The sequence below is a fragment of the Protopterus annectens genome, chromosome 12.part0 (genome assembly GCF_019279795.1).
Source record: "Protopterus annectens isolate FY-2018-M chromosome 12.part0, PAN1.0, whole genome shotgun sequence".
NCBI lineage: Eukaryota > Metazoa > Chordata > Ceratodontiformes > Protopteridae > Protopterus > Protopterus annectens.
Window position 1 is genome coordinate 485,835,172 of NC_056746.1, and position 15,709 is coordinate 485,850,880.

The 15,709-nt window shown below is 39.2% G+C and overlaps 1 protein-coding gene across 1 annotated transcript in view; it reads left to right on the forward strand.

The window, feature by feature from the left end:
• The first annotated feature begins 1,128 nt into the window (after window positions 1-1,128).
• FLII (FLII actin remodeling protein) overlaps window positions 1,129-15,709 on the forward strand; it is a 945,835-nt gene continuing 931,254 nt past the window's right edge. The window contains exon 1 of the mRNA XM_044089594.1: window positions 1,129-1,278. Coding sequence (XP_043945529.1) covers window positions 1,216-1,278 — 63 coding nt within the window. The 5' untranslated portion in view covers window positions 1,129-1,215. The remainder of the gene's footprint in view (window positions 1,279-15,709) is intronic.

Below are 15,709 nucleotides of genomic sequence, written 5' to 3' on the forward strand. Positions count from 1 at the left end.
GAAAAAAATATTTCCTATATTTTATGTAATAGTTGCATAAAACAGTTATTCTGTATCTGAAATACCTAAATGTTATAAGAAACAGAATAAGCAACTAAAATGCTACAAGCATAAGCTTTTATTTAGGCAAAAAAGTTAAGTTCTATCCTTTGTACTGACCGTGGGTATGTGTCGGCCTGTAAAATCCGATGTTTGTCCTGAAAATGTCCCACTTTGGCCATTTGAAAAGGTGGCAACCCTAAAAATATAAGGTGAAAATCTGGACCGTTGAGAGGTATGGATGTAGTCTGTAGTACATATCAGGTTTTACAGTGTTTAATGCTGTTCTAATAGAGCGGCCTTAGGTCAAGGGCGACCATCCTGGCAAACAAACTTCAAATAAATAAATAACTGGTGCCCTAGGCAAAAAGGCTCCATGGCGCCCCCCACCACACCACCCGGTGCCCCCATCCTGGTCTACCTATACCAAATAAATACTGGAAAAGCGCCCCTACTAGACCGGTGCCCTAGGCACCTAGGTTCTATAATGCCTCTCACTCAAAATGTTTCCTAAATCACAGGGCTTGCTCTGAGGCCTTTGACTGTCAGTTGTAATGTAACATTGTGGCTCTTTCTTCTGCATATCTAAGTAATACTTCCCTGATTTACTCCAATAACACATGTGAATAAAACAGCACAATAAAGGACTCCCAATACTTGATGTTGTTGTAGCAGGCTGTTGCTTCTGCTTTGCAGTGAAGACTTTATATGTATAGCAGTTTTGTTTCTTTCGTAGTTCATAAATATTACCATTCGTAATACCATTTCCTGATTAGTAACGAAAACTCGAATAGAATTGTGTCGAAGTGATATTTAGTATTAATAGCACTCTGTGGGGGGGTTATGTGGATCACCGCTACTTCACTATTATTATTTTACTGTCCTCGCTCACCGCTAAGTAGAGACAGTCTCATTCTTGTGCCTCCAGCTAAGGGGAGACAGATATCCAGCTGCCCTGAAATGGTTAAAATTGGACTGTCTTGGGGATAGGAAGGGCCACAGTCTGACTCTGGCAAACTGAAGAATAAGATGAAACTGCAAGGCACACTCATGGTTGGCTGTGCTGTTTCAACGATCGAACAGCTGAGACGGAAAGAAGCGTGGGTACTTCAGTAACACGCCCATAAATAGACGTCTGACTCGGAAGCTTGGGAGGGCCCAGCTTTGGGAAGAATTATGGCTGCCACCGGTGTGTTGCCCTTCATCAGAGGAATAGATCTTACTGGAAATGAATTCAAGGTGAATATATTTTAACATATGTTAACTTTATTCATTTTGAACAAATTATGGCAATGTAAACACTTCCTGTGAATTTGGGAGTATGGTACTTTTAGGGGGCGGATCTGACTGCTTTGGGCCCAGGATGACTTACTTCCTTATCTGTGCTGTCTGTTATAGTCTTATTTTGGGAACCTCCTGTCATCAGGTTGTCCTTTAAAACTTAATCGTAAGGGAAGTTGCATTAAAATCGACATAAGATTTGTTAATGGAACATCATAGTTTCTTCAGATCGGCTTATTGTCTCATTTTTACGTGAAGATGTGCAGAGTTTACACATTTTGTGAGTTTACTTCGCCCTGGAAAACGTTAAAGTGTGATAATCAGATGCTGCTGTCCTTCGACTTCATCTAACACAGTTACGCTTATATGCTGGGAAAGTATTGGGCATCACGAAAATGTTGTCTAGTGTGCTTTTCAAATGCTAAAGGTTACACTGATTAAATGTGGATAGTATGCAGTGTCATAGCTGTCAAACAGTCAGTGACAAATCTTAATAGAATCAGGGACAAATGCAGAAAATAAAGGGACACTTTTAAAATATTACTACTACTAACTCGAGACACTGACAGAATAAGAGAGTGTGAATTAATATACATTTTTCTAAAGTAAGAGAAGTAAAAGGTAATATTAAATATGTAATTTGCCACATTTTCTCCAAAAGTCACCAGTTTTAGAAGGAATTAAGAGGAACGGAGAGTCAAAATTAAGGACAGTTGAGAGGTGTGTAGTGTACAGTATACAGTGTCAGGCTTCTGTTTCCATGTTTTAGAGACATTGTTGTATTGTTATTATTAATAATTATTATGTAGTCTGCCATTTGATTTCACCTTTTTAATTGCTTACATCACTTATTACATGGGAAGAACAAGAACTAGTGATGTAGTAACATTTCTAATTATTTTATGTAGAGGAACTCTGTTCTGTTTAGCCCATGTGAGGGATGTTGTGCCACTCTGAGTCAGAGAGCTTATATACACATACTTCACAGCAACCCCTTGTCAAAGGCTAAAAAATAATGTTTGTATGGGACCAGATAGCAAACCAGGCTGTATGTTTATCAGTGCCAAGAATGCACTCTCAAGTCTCTACTTAAACTGATTGACCTCAAACTATCAACAGGGCTTGTCTCTGTCTGGAGAACAGCCAGTATGATTCCTCTACACAATGGTGGTCCCTCTGCAGATCCAGGTAATTAAGGCCCACCAGCCTTTTAAGCAGTATTGTGGAACTTATCATAGCGGAACTCATTTGCTTATAAGCAACGTAACTGATCTAGATTTTACTCAGTTTGGATCAGGGTCCTGTCTCCTAGTAAACTTCTTTAAAAAGTTACAGAGGCAGTGGACAGCAGCCATTCTGCGCAAATTGCTTATCTTGACCTGGGCAAGGCGTTTTGACCATATTCCCCCATGTTTGTATTTCTGAAAAGTTAAATAAACTTAATGTAGCCCTCCGTGTTGTCTACTGGACTGCAAAATGGCTATCCAACAAATTCCAGGTAGTGAAAGTTGCTGCTACCCTTCTGAATATAAAATTGCAACTGGTAGGGTACTACAGATATCAGTTTTGGACCCTTGCCTGCTTTGCCTTTATTTTGCAAACATCCCAATCTGATATCCTTAAAGTGTGGTTGACCAAGTTTACTGATGATTGCAAGCTAGGCATTGTTAACTGCGCATCCACTGATACTAAGTGTCTCCCATAATGGTTGGAATATGTACATACCTGGTGTACTGAAAACGATTCAAACTAAATACAAAAAATTGTAGCTTAGTGGCATTTGGTAAAAAAGCTGTTCCCACTTCATATGATATAAATGGTACTCTTCTTCTAACATATATGGTTATAAGAGACCTGAATACTTATGTGAACAACTATCTCTCTCCCCCCTCTCTCTCTCTCTCTCTCTCTCTCTCTCTCTCTCTGTCTCATTTGATCAAAAAGTTAGCGCCTTTGTCAGAACATCCTTCCGTCTTTCATAGTTATTTCCAAGGGAATATAATTAAGATCTAAACGGGTACTCTTTACTTATCAAACTCATCACTGAGTGCAGTGCCTCCTCTGGTATGTAAAATCAAGCATATTGCTCAACTGGAAAGGCCACAGTGTTTTTAATACTCCAGATTTAAAGGGCTTAAATCCATCCAACCATCCTGATAAGTTAGCACTACTCTTATATTCTGTAGCTTACCAACTGCTCTGAGGTAACCTTTGTCTCACTTTTCAAGCCGTGAAAGACCCAATCGGCTTAAATCCATCCAACCATCCTGATAAATTAGCACTACTCTTATATTCTGTAGCTTACCAACTGCTCTGAGGTAACCTTTGTCTCACTTTTCAAGCCGTGAAAGACCCAATCCTACTTGAACTCCTGTGTTTTCATAAAGCCAGTGGGTCTGCAAGCACCTGAACTAGGAGCCTAAATCTATGCCAACTAATAAACAAGACTTGTTGGGGGATCGCCAACCCATGCAGTAAGTTACCACTACAGGTCAAGCAAAGACAATTTTATCTGTCTTTAAGGGTAGCCTTGAAGATGGGTGGGCACAAATTTACACCAGGATTATAGTATAAGGCCCTGCTTGAATTGGGAGGTGGACATTACTAAATACTCATACAGGGTGCAAGAACATTTAAGTGTGTCTACTTAAAGGTGTCTATGTCTAGGCCTGTTAGGGTCCCTGTGATCACTTGCCAAGTATAATTTCTATGTTCCTGTGTTCCTAAGATAAAGAATTTTTGATTTTAATTATATAGTATGTTCCACTGTTGGCTTGCAGAGCAATAAATGTCTGCCATTCTGAATCACCAAAATGTGTACATTTAAGTTGTCCATAATATTCACATGGGCATACATTTACATAAGTCAGAAAAGTGCAATGTCCAATGAAGGATAAACTGTGCAGTGGAGAAATTTGAGGAGGAGGATTAAGGACTGAAGGAAATTCTGGCCTACTGCTTGAAGGAGGTAAATAGAGGCTGCTTGTAGATGGATACAGTATGAGATTCCTGTGTGAAGACAGTATTTGTGTGTGTTAAAGGTCATTGTTGATTAGAACTGAAATTAAAGGCTGGAGAAGAACCAAGTGCCACAGTAAGACAGATCTTGGTTTCGAGTAGTAAACTGACTGGGAAAAACTTTCTTCCAGCACAAGTGGGAGATGCTAGACCATTCCGGTGGATGCTGTTTTTTTGAAGGAAGTAAATATCTAATAACAGAAAATATTAGCTTTAAACCAGGCCTCATTACTGTGAGATAAAATGCATAAGGAACTCTTGGCATTAGTGTCTGTGCCATAGTGTAGGCCACAATCTTAGGAAAGGGATGGAAAAGAAGCTAGTAATTTTGTTTGGGAGTACAGGTTGGTAGTTCAGCCTGCTGGGTAACTTGGTGAGAGGGAATGTAGATAACTGTGAAAAAAGAATGCACTAGAAATGAGGAAATGGTTTCATGGGGTGCATTAAGAAAGGGATGAGCTGGAGAATAAGCATCCCCTACAAGGAAAAGAAAGTTTAAAAAGGGAAGAGGGAGCATGGCTAAAAATTAAGTAAGGAGGAGCTGTAAGGAGGAGCTGTGAAGTGTATAGGAGAAATGATGATGAGGTCAGTCATGAGGACAGGTCAGGAAATGGAAACAGAACTAAGTTTGAAGAGTAAAGGATACTTATGGTTTTCCAGAGCTGCATGGAAATTCAACCTTGGAAGCATGTTATCCTATAGAATTGGAAAAGTGTTTGCCTGTGTGCTGATATAGTGTGTTAAATGGTAGACAAACCTTTTCTTAATGCTCTTTATGTCTGGAGTTGAACAGGAAATCTGGGTAGCTATGGGGGGGGGGGGTTCACAGGGATAGAACTGATGGAGAGCTGTAAAATTGATAACAGAAGGAAGCAGAAAAGGGGTTGGAGAGATTCCTCCAAATGTTGCAAGAACATGCATACATGCTTTATGAATGGTGGTGAAATTGCATAATTACTGCTCTAATTTTAATAATAACATTAAAACATACATGCATACAAATATTTCAAGCAAGGGCATTAATGCCCTTCTAGCTTGCCAATATACCAAAACACTTGTTCTCATAAAACATGTCCAGGCTGTTCTTAAAAATATCTAAACTAGTACTTGATTTAATGTAATTAGATAGTCTGGTCCATGCTTTGGCTACTCTGTCAGAGAACCAATTAGTACAGTTGTCATTCTATAGAATCTTCTACATAGGGTGTCTGATTCTCTAGTATTTTTTTGATAACCCTAAACATTCCCAGAGGTAGCAGGAAGTGTCCTATTTACCTGAATAAGATCACCTCTTGGATATCTGTGAAAGACACTGTACAAGGTTAGACATTTTAGTCTTTCATAATAACTTAAAATTTCACATCCATGGATGCCCTTGGTATATTTCCTATGTACTCTTTCCAGTTTACTCATGCTTGGTTTCCATATTGTTATTCCATACTCAAGTTTGGGTTTAATGTAACTAACAAACAATGACTTCATTATTTTCAATTTCTTAGACTTTATAAAACTTTTTATACAACTTGTAGTTCCTATAACTATCATTAACCAATTGGCTGACATGATTAGAAAAACTCATAGCTGAATCTACTCATATACCCAGGTCCTTAAATGAGTCTACAATTTCAATCACTTTGTGCTGTATTAAATATTCACCTTTCAATGTTTGTCTCCCAAATCTCATATGCTTAGCTTTTGATGTATTTATCAGCATGTTATTCTCCTGTGCCCAAATGGTTAGTTTAGTGAAGTTATTTTGCAGACATGCCTTATCTGTGACACATGCAATCAGTTTACCCAATTTCAGGTCATCTGCATATAGATTGTGGAGCACCTCAGATGAAAATGTTAGGTTTGAAAGATACACTCTCTAAACAACTAAGGGCCTAGGACAGAGTCCTGTGGGGTACTACCCTGACTGTAACTAAGGATTTCACCTGTCCAGTTGCTGTATGATACGTGCCCTGTCCTATTTGTAAGCCATGCAGCTATCCATCTTATCAAGAGTACATCGATACCTAGTTGTATTAATTTATTGATCAGTGTTTTGTGTATAGCCCTGTCAAATGCTGAAGTTAAATCTATATAAATTACATCACAGCACAGTTTTTCATTCATAGCCGATATTATATTGTTATAGAACATCTTGTTACAGGTTTTTTCAACATATGTGTGCTGATATATGGTTTCAAGTCCCTACCTATCCAGTTCTGATGTTGACTTATCCAATATTACTTTCTCCATTATTTTTTCACAGCATGAAAGTAGATTTAAGGGTCTATATGACTCTCTGGGTTTGTTCTACTCCTCTTTTCCTTAAAGAAAGGCTTAATAAGCGCATGTCTCCAAGCTTGAGGAATATCCCCATATTTATAAGACCTAGTGAATAATAGATATAATGGTACAGTAAGTTCTTGCTGAAGTGTTCTCAGGTCATTGCTACTAATTCCTTCTCCTCCCTGTGCTTTGTTTGGATCCAGTTTGCGCAGTTTTTCAATATAATCTAATGTGGTTCCAGTATCAGGAGTTAACTGGATGTCACTTGGACAACATATCACCTCTTTTGTGGAGCCAAACTGTTTTGCATAAGATTTTGTAAATATATCTATAATCTGTTGTGTCGGAGAATACATTTTAGAATCTGCACACAGTTTATCAATTTGTATGCCTTTAATCCTTCCACATCTTGTGTATCTATAAAAAGGTTTCCTATTATGCTCAATATCTTTATATACATTTTCTTCAATTTTTTTCTTGATCTTGTCTCACCCTATGCTTAATCTGTTTGTCCAGCTTGTTTATTTCAGTTTTCAAAGTTGTAGTTCGACCTCTCTTCCATTTCTTATATTTGTTTGTCTCTCACCTTAGCCAGATATCTTGTTCTTATGGAAATATATCCCCTTGATGTTGTATGCCTAGATTCTGATTTTAAACATTATTTTGATTTTTTGGCACTCAAAACAATTTGTCTTTCAATACATTCCACATTCCATCTGCAGTTTTTCCACTGAACACCTCACTCCAGTTAGTTTTACACAGTGAATGTTTTGCTTCCATGTAATCTGTAATTAACCCTCTGTGCATTGGCTTAGATTTCAGTTTGGCAGAAGTATCTAGCAACAAATTAACCTTTATAACTCCGATCACTGCACATCTGTGGTGGTAAAACTTGACTTGAAGTTACAGTAATTTCTTTGGGAACACAAACAATGTCTAGTATGTTCCACCCCGGTAGTTTTTTTTTTTTGTTTTTACAGTCTGAAGCAATTGTTGTTCATGAATATACGCTGTGAATAATTTCCTTACTGACGTTGTTGAATCAATATTATTCCAGTCTGTTTCTGGTAAATTGAAGTCCCCAGCTAATATTATTCCCTTCTGTGTTTCATGCAAGAAATGTATGAATTCCTCTAGGTCATCTGCACTTGACTTTGGTGGTCGATACACTCCAACAATTGTTATATGTCACAGGGTTGTCTTTACTGTCACAGTTAAACTGTCTATAATATTGGTGTTATCACTGAACATGTAATAATCACAGTTCTTATAGCTATCTTTAATCCCCATCATAACGCCTTTACCTGATTTGTTTGTTAGAATGTCTGTTACAGTAAAAACATTTATACCCTGACAGAACTGGTTTCCAGTCATTGTTCTTAACAATGTTTCACAAACAATAACAACATCAGTCTTGTGGGAATGTAGCAAATTTTCCAGTAAAAAACTTTTATTATTAATGCTCCTAGCATTAACAACAATGACAGATGCATACAGTGATCTGTTAACTGTTAAATTTTCACCCTGGCAAAAATCCTGGCCAGTGTTTGTCAAATACTGCAAAAATATATGTTGCAAAGATTCTCTTCCTTGATCTTGACAAATGCACACCTTCCTGCCCAAAAGTAGGCTTGGATGCTCTACACATTTCCATTTTTTAAAACAGGACATTTTTTCCATGTAGGTATTTACCCCAAAATCTTTTCATTCACAGCAGTCTGACTATCCTTTCTGTAGGTAGTTTGTGAAAACTATGTCCTAACACTTGTACAAGTTCAGTAACTAACAGTCAGAGAATCCTTATGGGTGACATCATTTGTACCAACATGAATAAAAACAGGTCCATACTTTCATACATTAAGGGATTCCAAGGCTTGTGTCATATCTTCTATTCTTGCTCCTTGCAAGCATAACACTATTCAATGTTCATTATCATCTGCAAATATAAGTATTAGTTCCTCTAATAATTGAATCTCTAATAACCAGAATATATTTGCTGGCCAGCTCTGAAGAGTCTTCAGTTTTTAATACAGTAATATCTGGTCTATCAATTGTTATGAAGGATAGATCTTTATCATTATTAGTCTTATTAATCCTGTTTTTCATTGTGTATTCTCATCCAGCTGGTGTTTTAAATCCACAGCTTGAGTCATGTAGTCAGCATTTGTCTTTCTCTTCTTTTTTCTTACAGTAATGTTCTTCAATCCTTCCCCATTCAGTTTTGATTTCTTTCTTTTCACCTGCCCCTTGCCTCTTTTTTTTTTCCTACCTTCTCCGTTGGAAAAATACATGTTTCTGTAGACTGAATGTTTTTTTGGTATAAGAATATCATCATTCCCTGTAACCTGTGTGTTACATAAAGAAGTGTCTTTTTACTATGTTTTCTCTCTCCTTTACAGTCTAGTCAGTTTCTTTTTCTTCCTTGTTTGTTATGAACTTCTTCCTTTTCTTTTTTTTTTTTTTTTTGATTTGTTTCCTTCTAAGCAAACTGGATCCTCAGATTGCTGAGTACTTGCATCCAGGATTCCAAAGTTATCAGGGGCATCATTTTGTTTCATAGGGATTGAATGATCTTTGCAGAAAATAGATGCATCACTTCCTAAATGTGTTCTATTTATTCTATTCCTAACATTGTTTAATTAATCAGTCCAGTCATTAATATATGGAACAACAGTTTTCCAAGCCATACCAATTGCACATGTGCAATCATCATCAAGTCTAGATTTACTTCTAACAATGGTAAGCAAATCGTCCAACTTTTGAGATGAGGAACACAGATCACCAGTGTTAACAGCTGTTGCCTGTAAATATGCATAGCATTTATTACACTGTAAAAGATATTGTGCATTAGTGAATCATTAATTGCATACTCATTTAAGGAATCCATATTCAGCTTCAAACGAATAAAATATTGCAAAAGAAAAGAATACCCAAAATCAGTATCCACAGAATTCAAAGAGAACTTAAATTAACTTCTATGACCAACATCAAATCAGCAATATACAATTACATAATAAAGTACAGTAAAGTTGTTCTGACAGTACAAGTTCTACAAGCCAGACAATAGTTGTGATTCCTTTACTCACTATTGCTCGCAGTCACACTTACAAGTAATGCTAAATAAATCACAAACCAAGATAGGATTGTTTAGATATGCTCAGGATTTTTCTCTATGTAGTCTGTGTAAACTTATAGCTGTCTAGGCCCCTTGGGGTGGCTAGAGCTTGCCTGTCTAAAACCTACGCCTTTCTAACAACCAACAGTGAAATTAAAGGTAAAACAACAAAATATGAATCAAGATAAATCTGGTTAACAAGCAGTTCCTTCCTACCTACAAACAGTGAAAAACAGTGGTAACAAATACAATATAAATTCAAATAAAACTTCTGTTACTAGTCAACTCCACTGTAAATCACAAACCAAGTTAGAATTGTTTTAGATATGCTGTGGATTAATGGTTGAAGGGTTACAATAGTGACATTAAGAGAGGGCTCACTACTTGGCCAGTAATTGTAAAGCCTTTATTCTTTTTTATCTCTGCTTAATAAATATTATTAAAGTAATTCTAAAGAGTGTGCTAGTTTGAGATCATTAATGTAGCTTGGCAGCACCACACGTTTGCCCATGTAAGGTTTTCATTGGCATAATCTGTTCCATTTGTGTGAGTAGGCCTTAACTGATTTCGGCAAGGAGAAGCTAGTGGATCTAAGACGGTCTGAAATAAATTTTAAAGGTTATGGCAGTAGGATCCTTTATGATTAATGAGATGATTAACTGGGTGGTTTATACAATACAAGAATGTGGTAGGTATGGAAAAAAATGAAGTGAAATGTTAGCATTCATTGGCGTTCATAATGTTTGTCACTGGGACTTGCCCTATTCAGCATATTTTTGGCCGGTTATGTTACTGCCATTAGAAGATAAAACAGGCTTCTTCATTGATGACCCCACAACTGAAGCAGTGGTTAACCCAGGAGATCACCTGTTCTGCAAGCCAAAATCTGGGAAAAGTGGTAATCCCTTGGATTCATTGTAAACAAAGTGCATGTTTATGCATATAGCTGGGGAATTATGAAATTCATATTGAGATAAGGACCTCTGGGGCAAACAGATTAAAAATTGGACATTAAAATTGCCCACTGGTTGAAAGTCACTGATTTTTATTACTGTGTAGTAGGCAGTTGCATTCAAACTGAAACTTATTTTAGTGGAAAGCAAGGCCCTCCTCCCAGATTCCTGGTATACGATTGCTGCACACACTCTATTATAAGTTATATTAAGGGTGCTGCTGTTGGGGTAAGGGAGAATTTTTCCCTGTTTTTCTTGGTGTATATAACTCACTCCAAGTTATGATGAAGTTGGAACTGATCTGCTAAAATTGTATGTTGAACTGTGAGAGAACTGACAAAGACCAGTTGAATTCTGGGTTGCATTCACAGCTGACTTTAGGCATCAACAAACCCTGAGGTCACTGGGGGCCCCAACCACAGCAAGTTATCTTATCTTGATATTTTTAACATGTCTGTCAAAGCAAGTAAAGGTAGTTCCACAGTCTTATACTTAATAAACCAGATGGGTAATAACGCTTGTCTCCTTTAAAATTCAAAGATCTCTCTGGTTATAGTAACAGTATGTTATCAAGTAACAGGCTTCACAAGTCCATTAAACATTTTACCACTGACATAGTGCCCATAGCTTAGTTAAGTCCTGCTGGTGGACACTTTCTCCACTAAAACTAACATAGCCAGCTTTAAGTACCTACATTAACCATGGCTGCAGATGGCCCCCTTAATCATACTAGAATCTGTGGGGGCTCCACAAAAAGCTGCTACTGGGAAAAATGAGGAGAAAAAAAGTATTTTCTGATTACGCTCTTTAACCCGACCAAGGCTGTGGTAAGACCCTGTTAGGATAAAGCTGATAAAGAATATGAGCAAGGTAAGCACTAGAGGGAGATCAGCAGCCCAGAGTGACCAATCTCGTTGCATACCTTGGATTTTAAGAAGAGCTGATGCTTACAATCTTCAGGAATGATTTTCTCTTTCAGGGAGTTTTATAAGTACTGGCAGAACACCGGATAGTATAACTCTCAATCTCTTTGCTGAAAAATTCTGCACAATGCCAAAAATAATAGCAGAATAAAGGCTCAAAATCAGGAACACATTTTAAATATTACACTAATTCACTTAAAAATTATTAGAATAACACCTTTTGCATCAATGTACATTTTTTGGATAATAAATATAAAATTGTGATGTCTGGATTTATTGACCATCTTGTTAGTCTGAATTATTAACCAGTAAATCAAACTTTTTACAAAGGACAGAACAAAATTATGAACAAAATCGGGGAAGGTTTGTGAAATTAGGGTTCATAGGTTCATAGGTTGGTACTAGGCTATCAGCCCTAGGGCCTATACAAGCCTAGCCATAACAATTCCCTGGCTATTTCTTCCCACATTATTTACTTTCCTGGACCCCTGTCTAGCAGGGCGACTGACGTGATCCCTGGGGTGAATTTCCTTTCTCCCATCCAATCGTCAAGGTTCCTCTTGAAGAGGTCCAAAGAGGCACTCTGCTTGACATGTATGGGCAATCTATTCCAGAGTCTGGGGAGTCTCTGGGTCAGGAACCTATCCCTCCAGCATGTTTTGTTTATTGTGATGACAAGGTTTAGATCCCTGGAGCGTGTAGCTCTGAGGGATTGGGATTTCTTTAAGTGTAGCATGTCCAACAGCTCTGGGTTTGACATGGCCTTGTATGTTGAGCAGAGATCTCCTCTGAGTAGATGATATGCGACAGAGTATAGCTGGAGTTTTTTAAGGTGGTCAGCGTAGGGCATCTGCTTTAGGCCTGTGATTCTTTTAGTGAGGTATTTCTGAGGCCTTTCCAGTTGTTGCAGATGTCTTGAGAGGTACATACCAAATGGGGCGTTGTATTATATAATGGGTCTAATGAGGGATGAGTACAGCGGGACAATGACCTCCTTTTTTCTGGATGAAAAGCCCTTCGTGATGAGGTGTGCCACATAGAAGGATTTCCTGACTGTTGTGGCGATGTGGTTATCGAAGGTGAAACCACTGTCCACCTGTGTCCCTAAGTCTCATATGACACTTTCTGTGTTTAGTGTACTGCCACCTATATGGTAATTCATGGATACATGTTTTTTCCCAAAGGGGATAACAATACATTTCTTGGCATTGAGCTTGAGCCCATGGCTCTGGCACCAAGCATCTGTTTCTGTAAGGCCCTTTTGTAGAGTATACACATCATTTGGGGATTCAGTAATGGCTCCCAGTTTGCAGTCATCTGCAAACTTTGTTAGCCAGAGTCCCTTAGTGTTGACCTGTACTTTAGAGAAGTAGATGCCAAACAAGAGCGGCCCCAGGACTGAACCCTGAGATACTCCACTTGTCACTTGTCTGGAGCTGGATTTGGAGTCGGCTACTTTTACAGTGTGGGTTCTATCAGTAAGCCATTTAGCAACCCATTGGGTGACATAGGGATCAATGCCCAACGTAGTAAGTTTATCTATGATTCCAGAGTGGGGGATGGTGTCAAAGGCATTGGCAAGGTCTAGATAGGCTGTGTGGACCACCTTACCCTTGTCCATGGCTCTGGAGACTGATTCAAAGAAGTCAATCAGGTTCAGGAGACAAGATCGGCCCTTCACAAACCCAAACTGGGTGGGGTCCAGTGTTTGAAGGTTGCCAATGTCTTTGTTTATAAGTTCCATGATAATACGCTCCATGGCCTTCCAGATAAGGCTTGTCAGACTGATGGGACGGTAGTTTCCGGGATCCAAGGTGGATCCCCCCTTGTGGATTGGGATAACTGTAGCTCTGCGCCACTCAGTGGGCACGAAACCTGAGGTGAGGCTATGATTAAACATGACACTTAGGTGAGGTGCCAGTTCATATTGTAGTTCATGTAGTACACAGCCCAGGATGTCATCTGGTCCCATGGATGCTGTATTCTTGGCTTTAGAGAATGCGTTTTGTACCTGTGTGGCCGTTATTATTGGAATTTGGCAATCTTCCGGTATTGAGATGGGCCATTTAGGGGGTGAGAGGGGGGTGAAGTTGGCACTGAATCGATCTGCCAGGATATTGGTAATATCCTTCGGATCAGTATATTTAATGCCATTCTGTTTTAGCTCAGAGCAGATCTGAGCATTGCCATTTAGATTCTTGACATAATTATAGAATGCTTTGTGGTTGTCTTTGGAATCTTTGGCAATTTTATTTTCGTAACTAGCTTTGGAGGATTTTATGAGGCATCTCAGTTTCTTACTGAGGCTAGTAAGGGAGTTTTTTGCATCCTGGGATTTTCGTCTTTTCTACAAAAGTTTCTTCCTTTTGTTGTAAAGTTTGTTTATGGCAGGGGGCCACCAGATTGGCTACCTTTTTTTGGATGAGAGCATTTTGGTTCTATTTGGGATGGCACGATTCATGCATGAGTGGATGTGCTCGTACAGTGCCTTAGTGTAGGATTCAGCAGTTGAACTTTCAGTTCCCGTCTGCATGGGTGTCATGAAGTTTGTCACTTCTGACTTGAGTAGCATGAAATTGGCTTTGGAGAAGTTTTTTATGGTGGTTTCCTTACTGGGGGGTGAGATGTGGATGTTAAGGGTGATTAGCTTATGGTCAGACCTGACTAATGAGGGGGTAACCATAGGTATGGAGCACTGATTTCCCATGTTGGTAATGACCAGGTCTAGGATATTGGAGCCCCTGGTGGAACTATGGATTCGTTGATCCAGGGCGTTGGAATTTATGAATTCCAAGAACCGTTGTGCAAAGGTGTTGGGACATGAGTAGTTTTCCCAGTTAATGGCAGGGTAGTTAAAATCACCCAGTATTAGGGTGTTTGGTTCTATCTTAATATTTTCCAGTATGTTTAGAAAGGTGTAGTGAGAATCTTGGGGTGTGGTGGGGGATCTGTAGCAAGCTACAATTTGGATTGCAGTCTTACCTAGTGTTAGGTGCACTTGGAGAATTTCAGACACATTGTGTTGGCCAACTAGCCTGGTGGTGTGAATATCCTTGGTGAATATTGACACTCCTCCACCTTTAGTGTTTCGGTCCTGGTTTGGTGGCCAAAAAGTGTGGTAAGAGTTGTAGCCTGGTATTGCAGGGGTTCTCTCTGGAGCCTTGAACCAGGTCTCAGTTACTGCACAGATATCGATGTTCTCCATTTTTAGGAGTGCCTCGAGAGAGTGCATTTTGAGGTTTAGACTTCTAGCATTGAGTAGCATTACCTTCAGATTTTGCACGCTTGTACCTGTTACAGTGGTGGTTTTGTCCTTTGAAGTTTGCCTAAAAAAGGCACTATAGGGGTGGCAAGAGCCTTAGCCAGTAACCTGAATCCCAGGGGTGACAGGTGCAGACCATCTCTGGCAAAGCATCGTGGTCTGTCAATCATGTCATCCTAGGCAGACAGATACTGGATCCCCTTTGAATGACACCATAAGCTTAGCCAATTGTTGAAGTCAATCATTTTATCCTTATATTGTGGTATCATTCTGGGCGAAGGCAGGATGCTACTCAGGGCTAGGGTCATACCTGCCTGGGCCACATGATCCGAGAGCTCTTCCATGTCCCTTTTCATGTAGTCCAGGGAGGTACGTCTCAAGTCATTCACTCCAACATGGACAATGACAGAGTCATATTTGTACTTGTTGTGGAGTGACTTGAGAGCATACGTTATGTGGCGGATCCTGGCAACCGACAGGCAGCTGACTGTAATTTTCTCCTTATTCAACCTGGTGAGAGGGACATCAGTGTGCCGGACTATAGAGTCACCTATGACTAAAGTGTTAGGTACATTGTCTTGAGTTGGGGGCTGTTGCTGGGTGGCACACTGGTGTTGTGAACTATGTGACACATTGGTTGTGATTGGTGTTTGTTTGCGTTTCAGCTTCAGAGGTCTTTGTTGCTTGGGCAGGTTACAGTTAAGGGCCTCTGCATATGTGGATTTATTGTTGCTATATGTGGGTGTTGGTGGTGCGGGTTTAGAAGGGCTATGTGTTGCTTGAGGTGTAGTGTGGGTGTTAACCTTCTCCTCTTGACTGTTTAGCACAATCTTGGATGGAG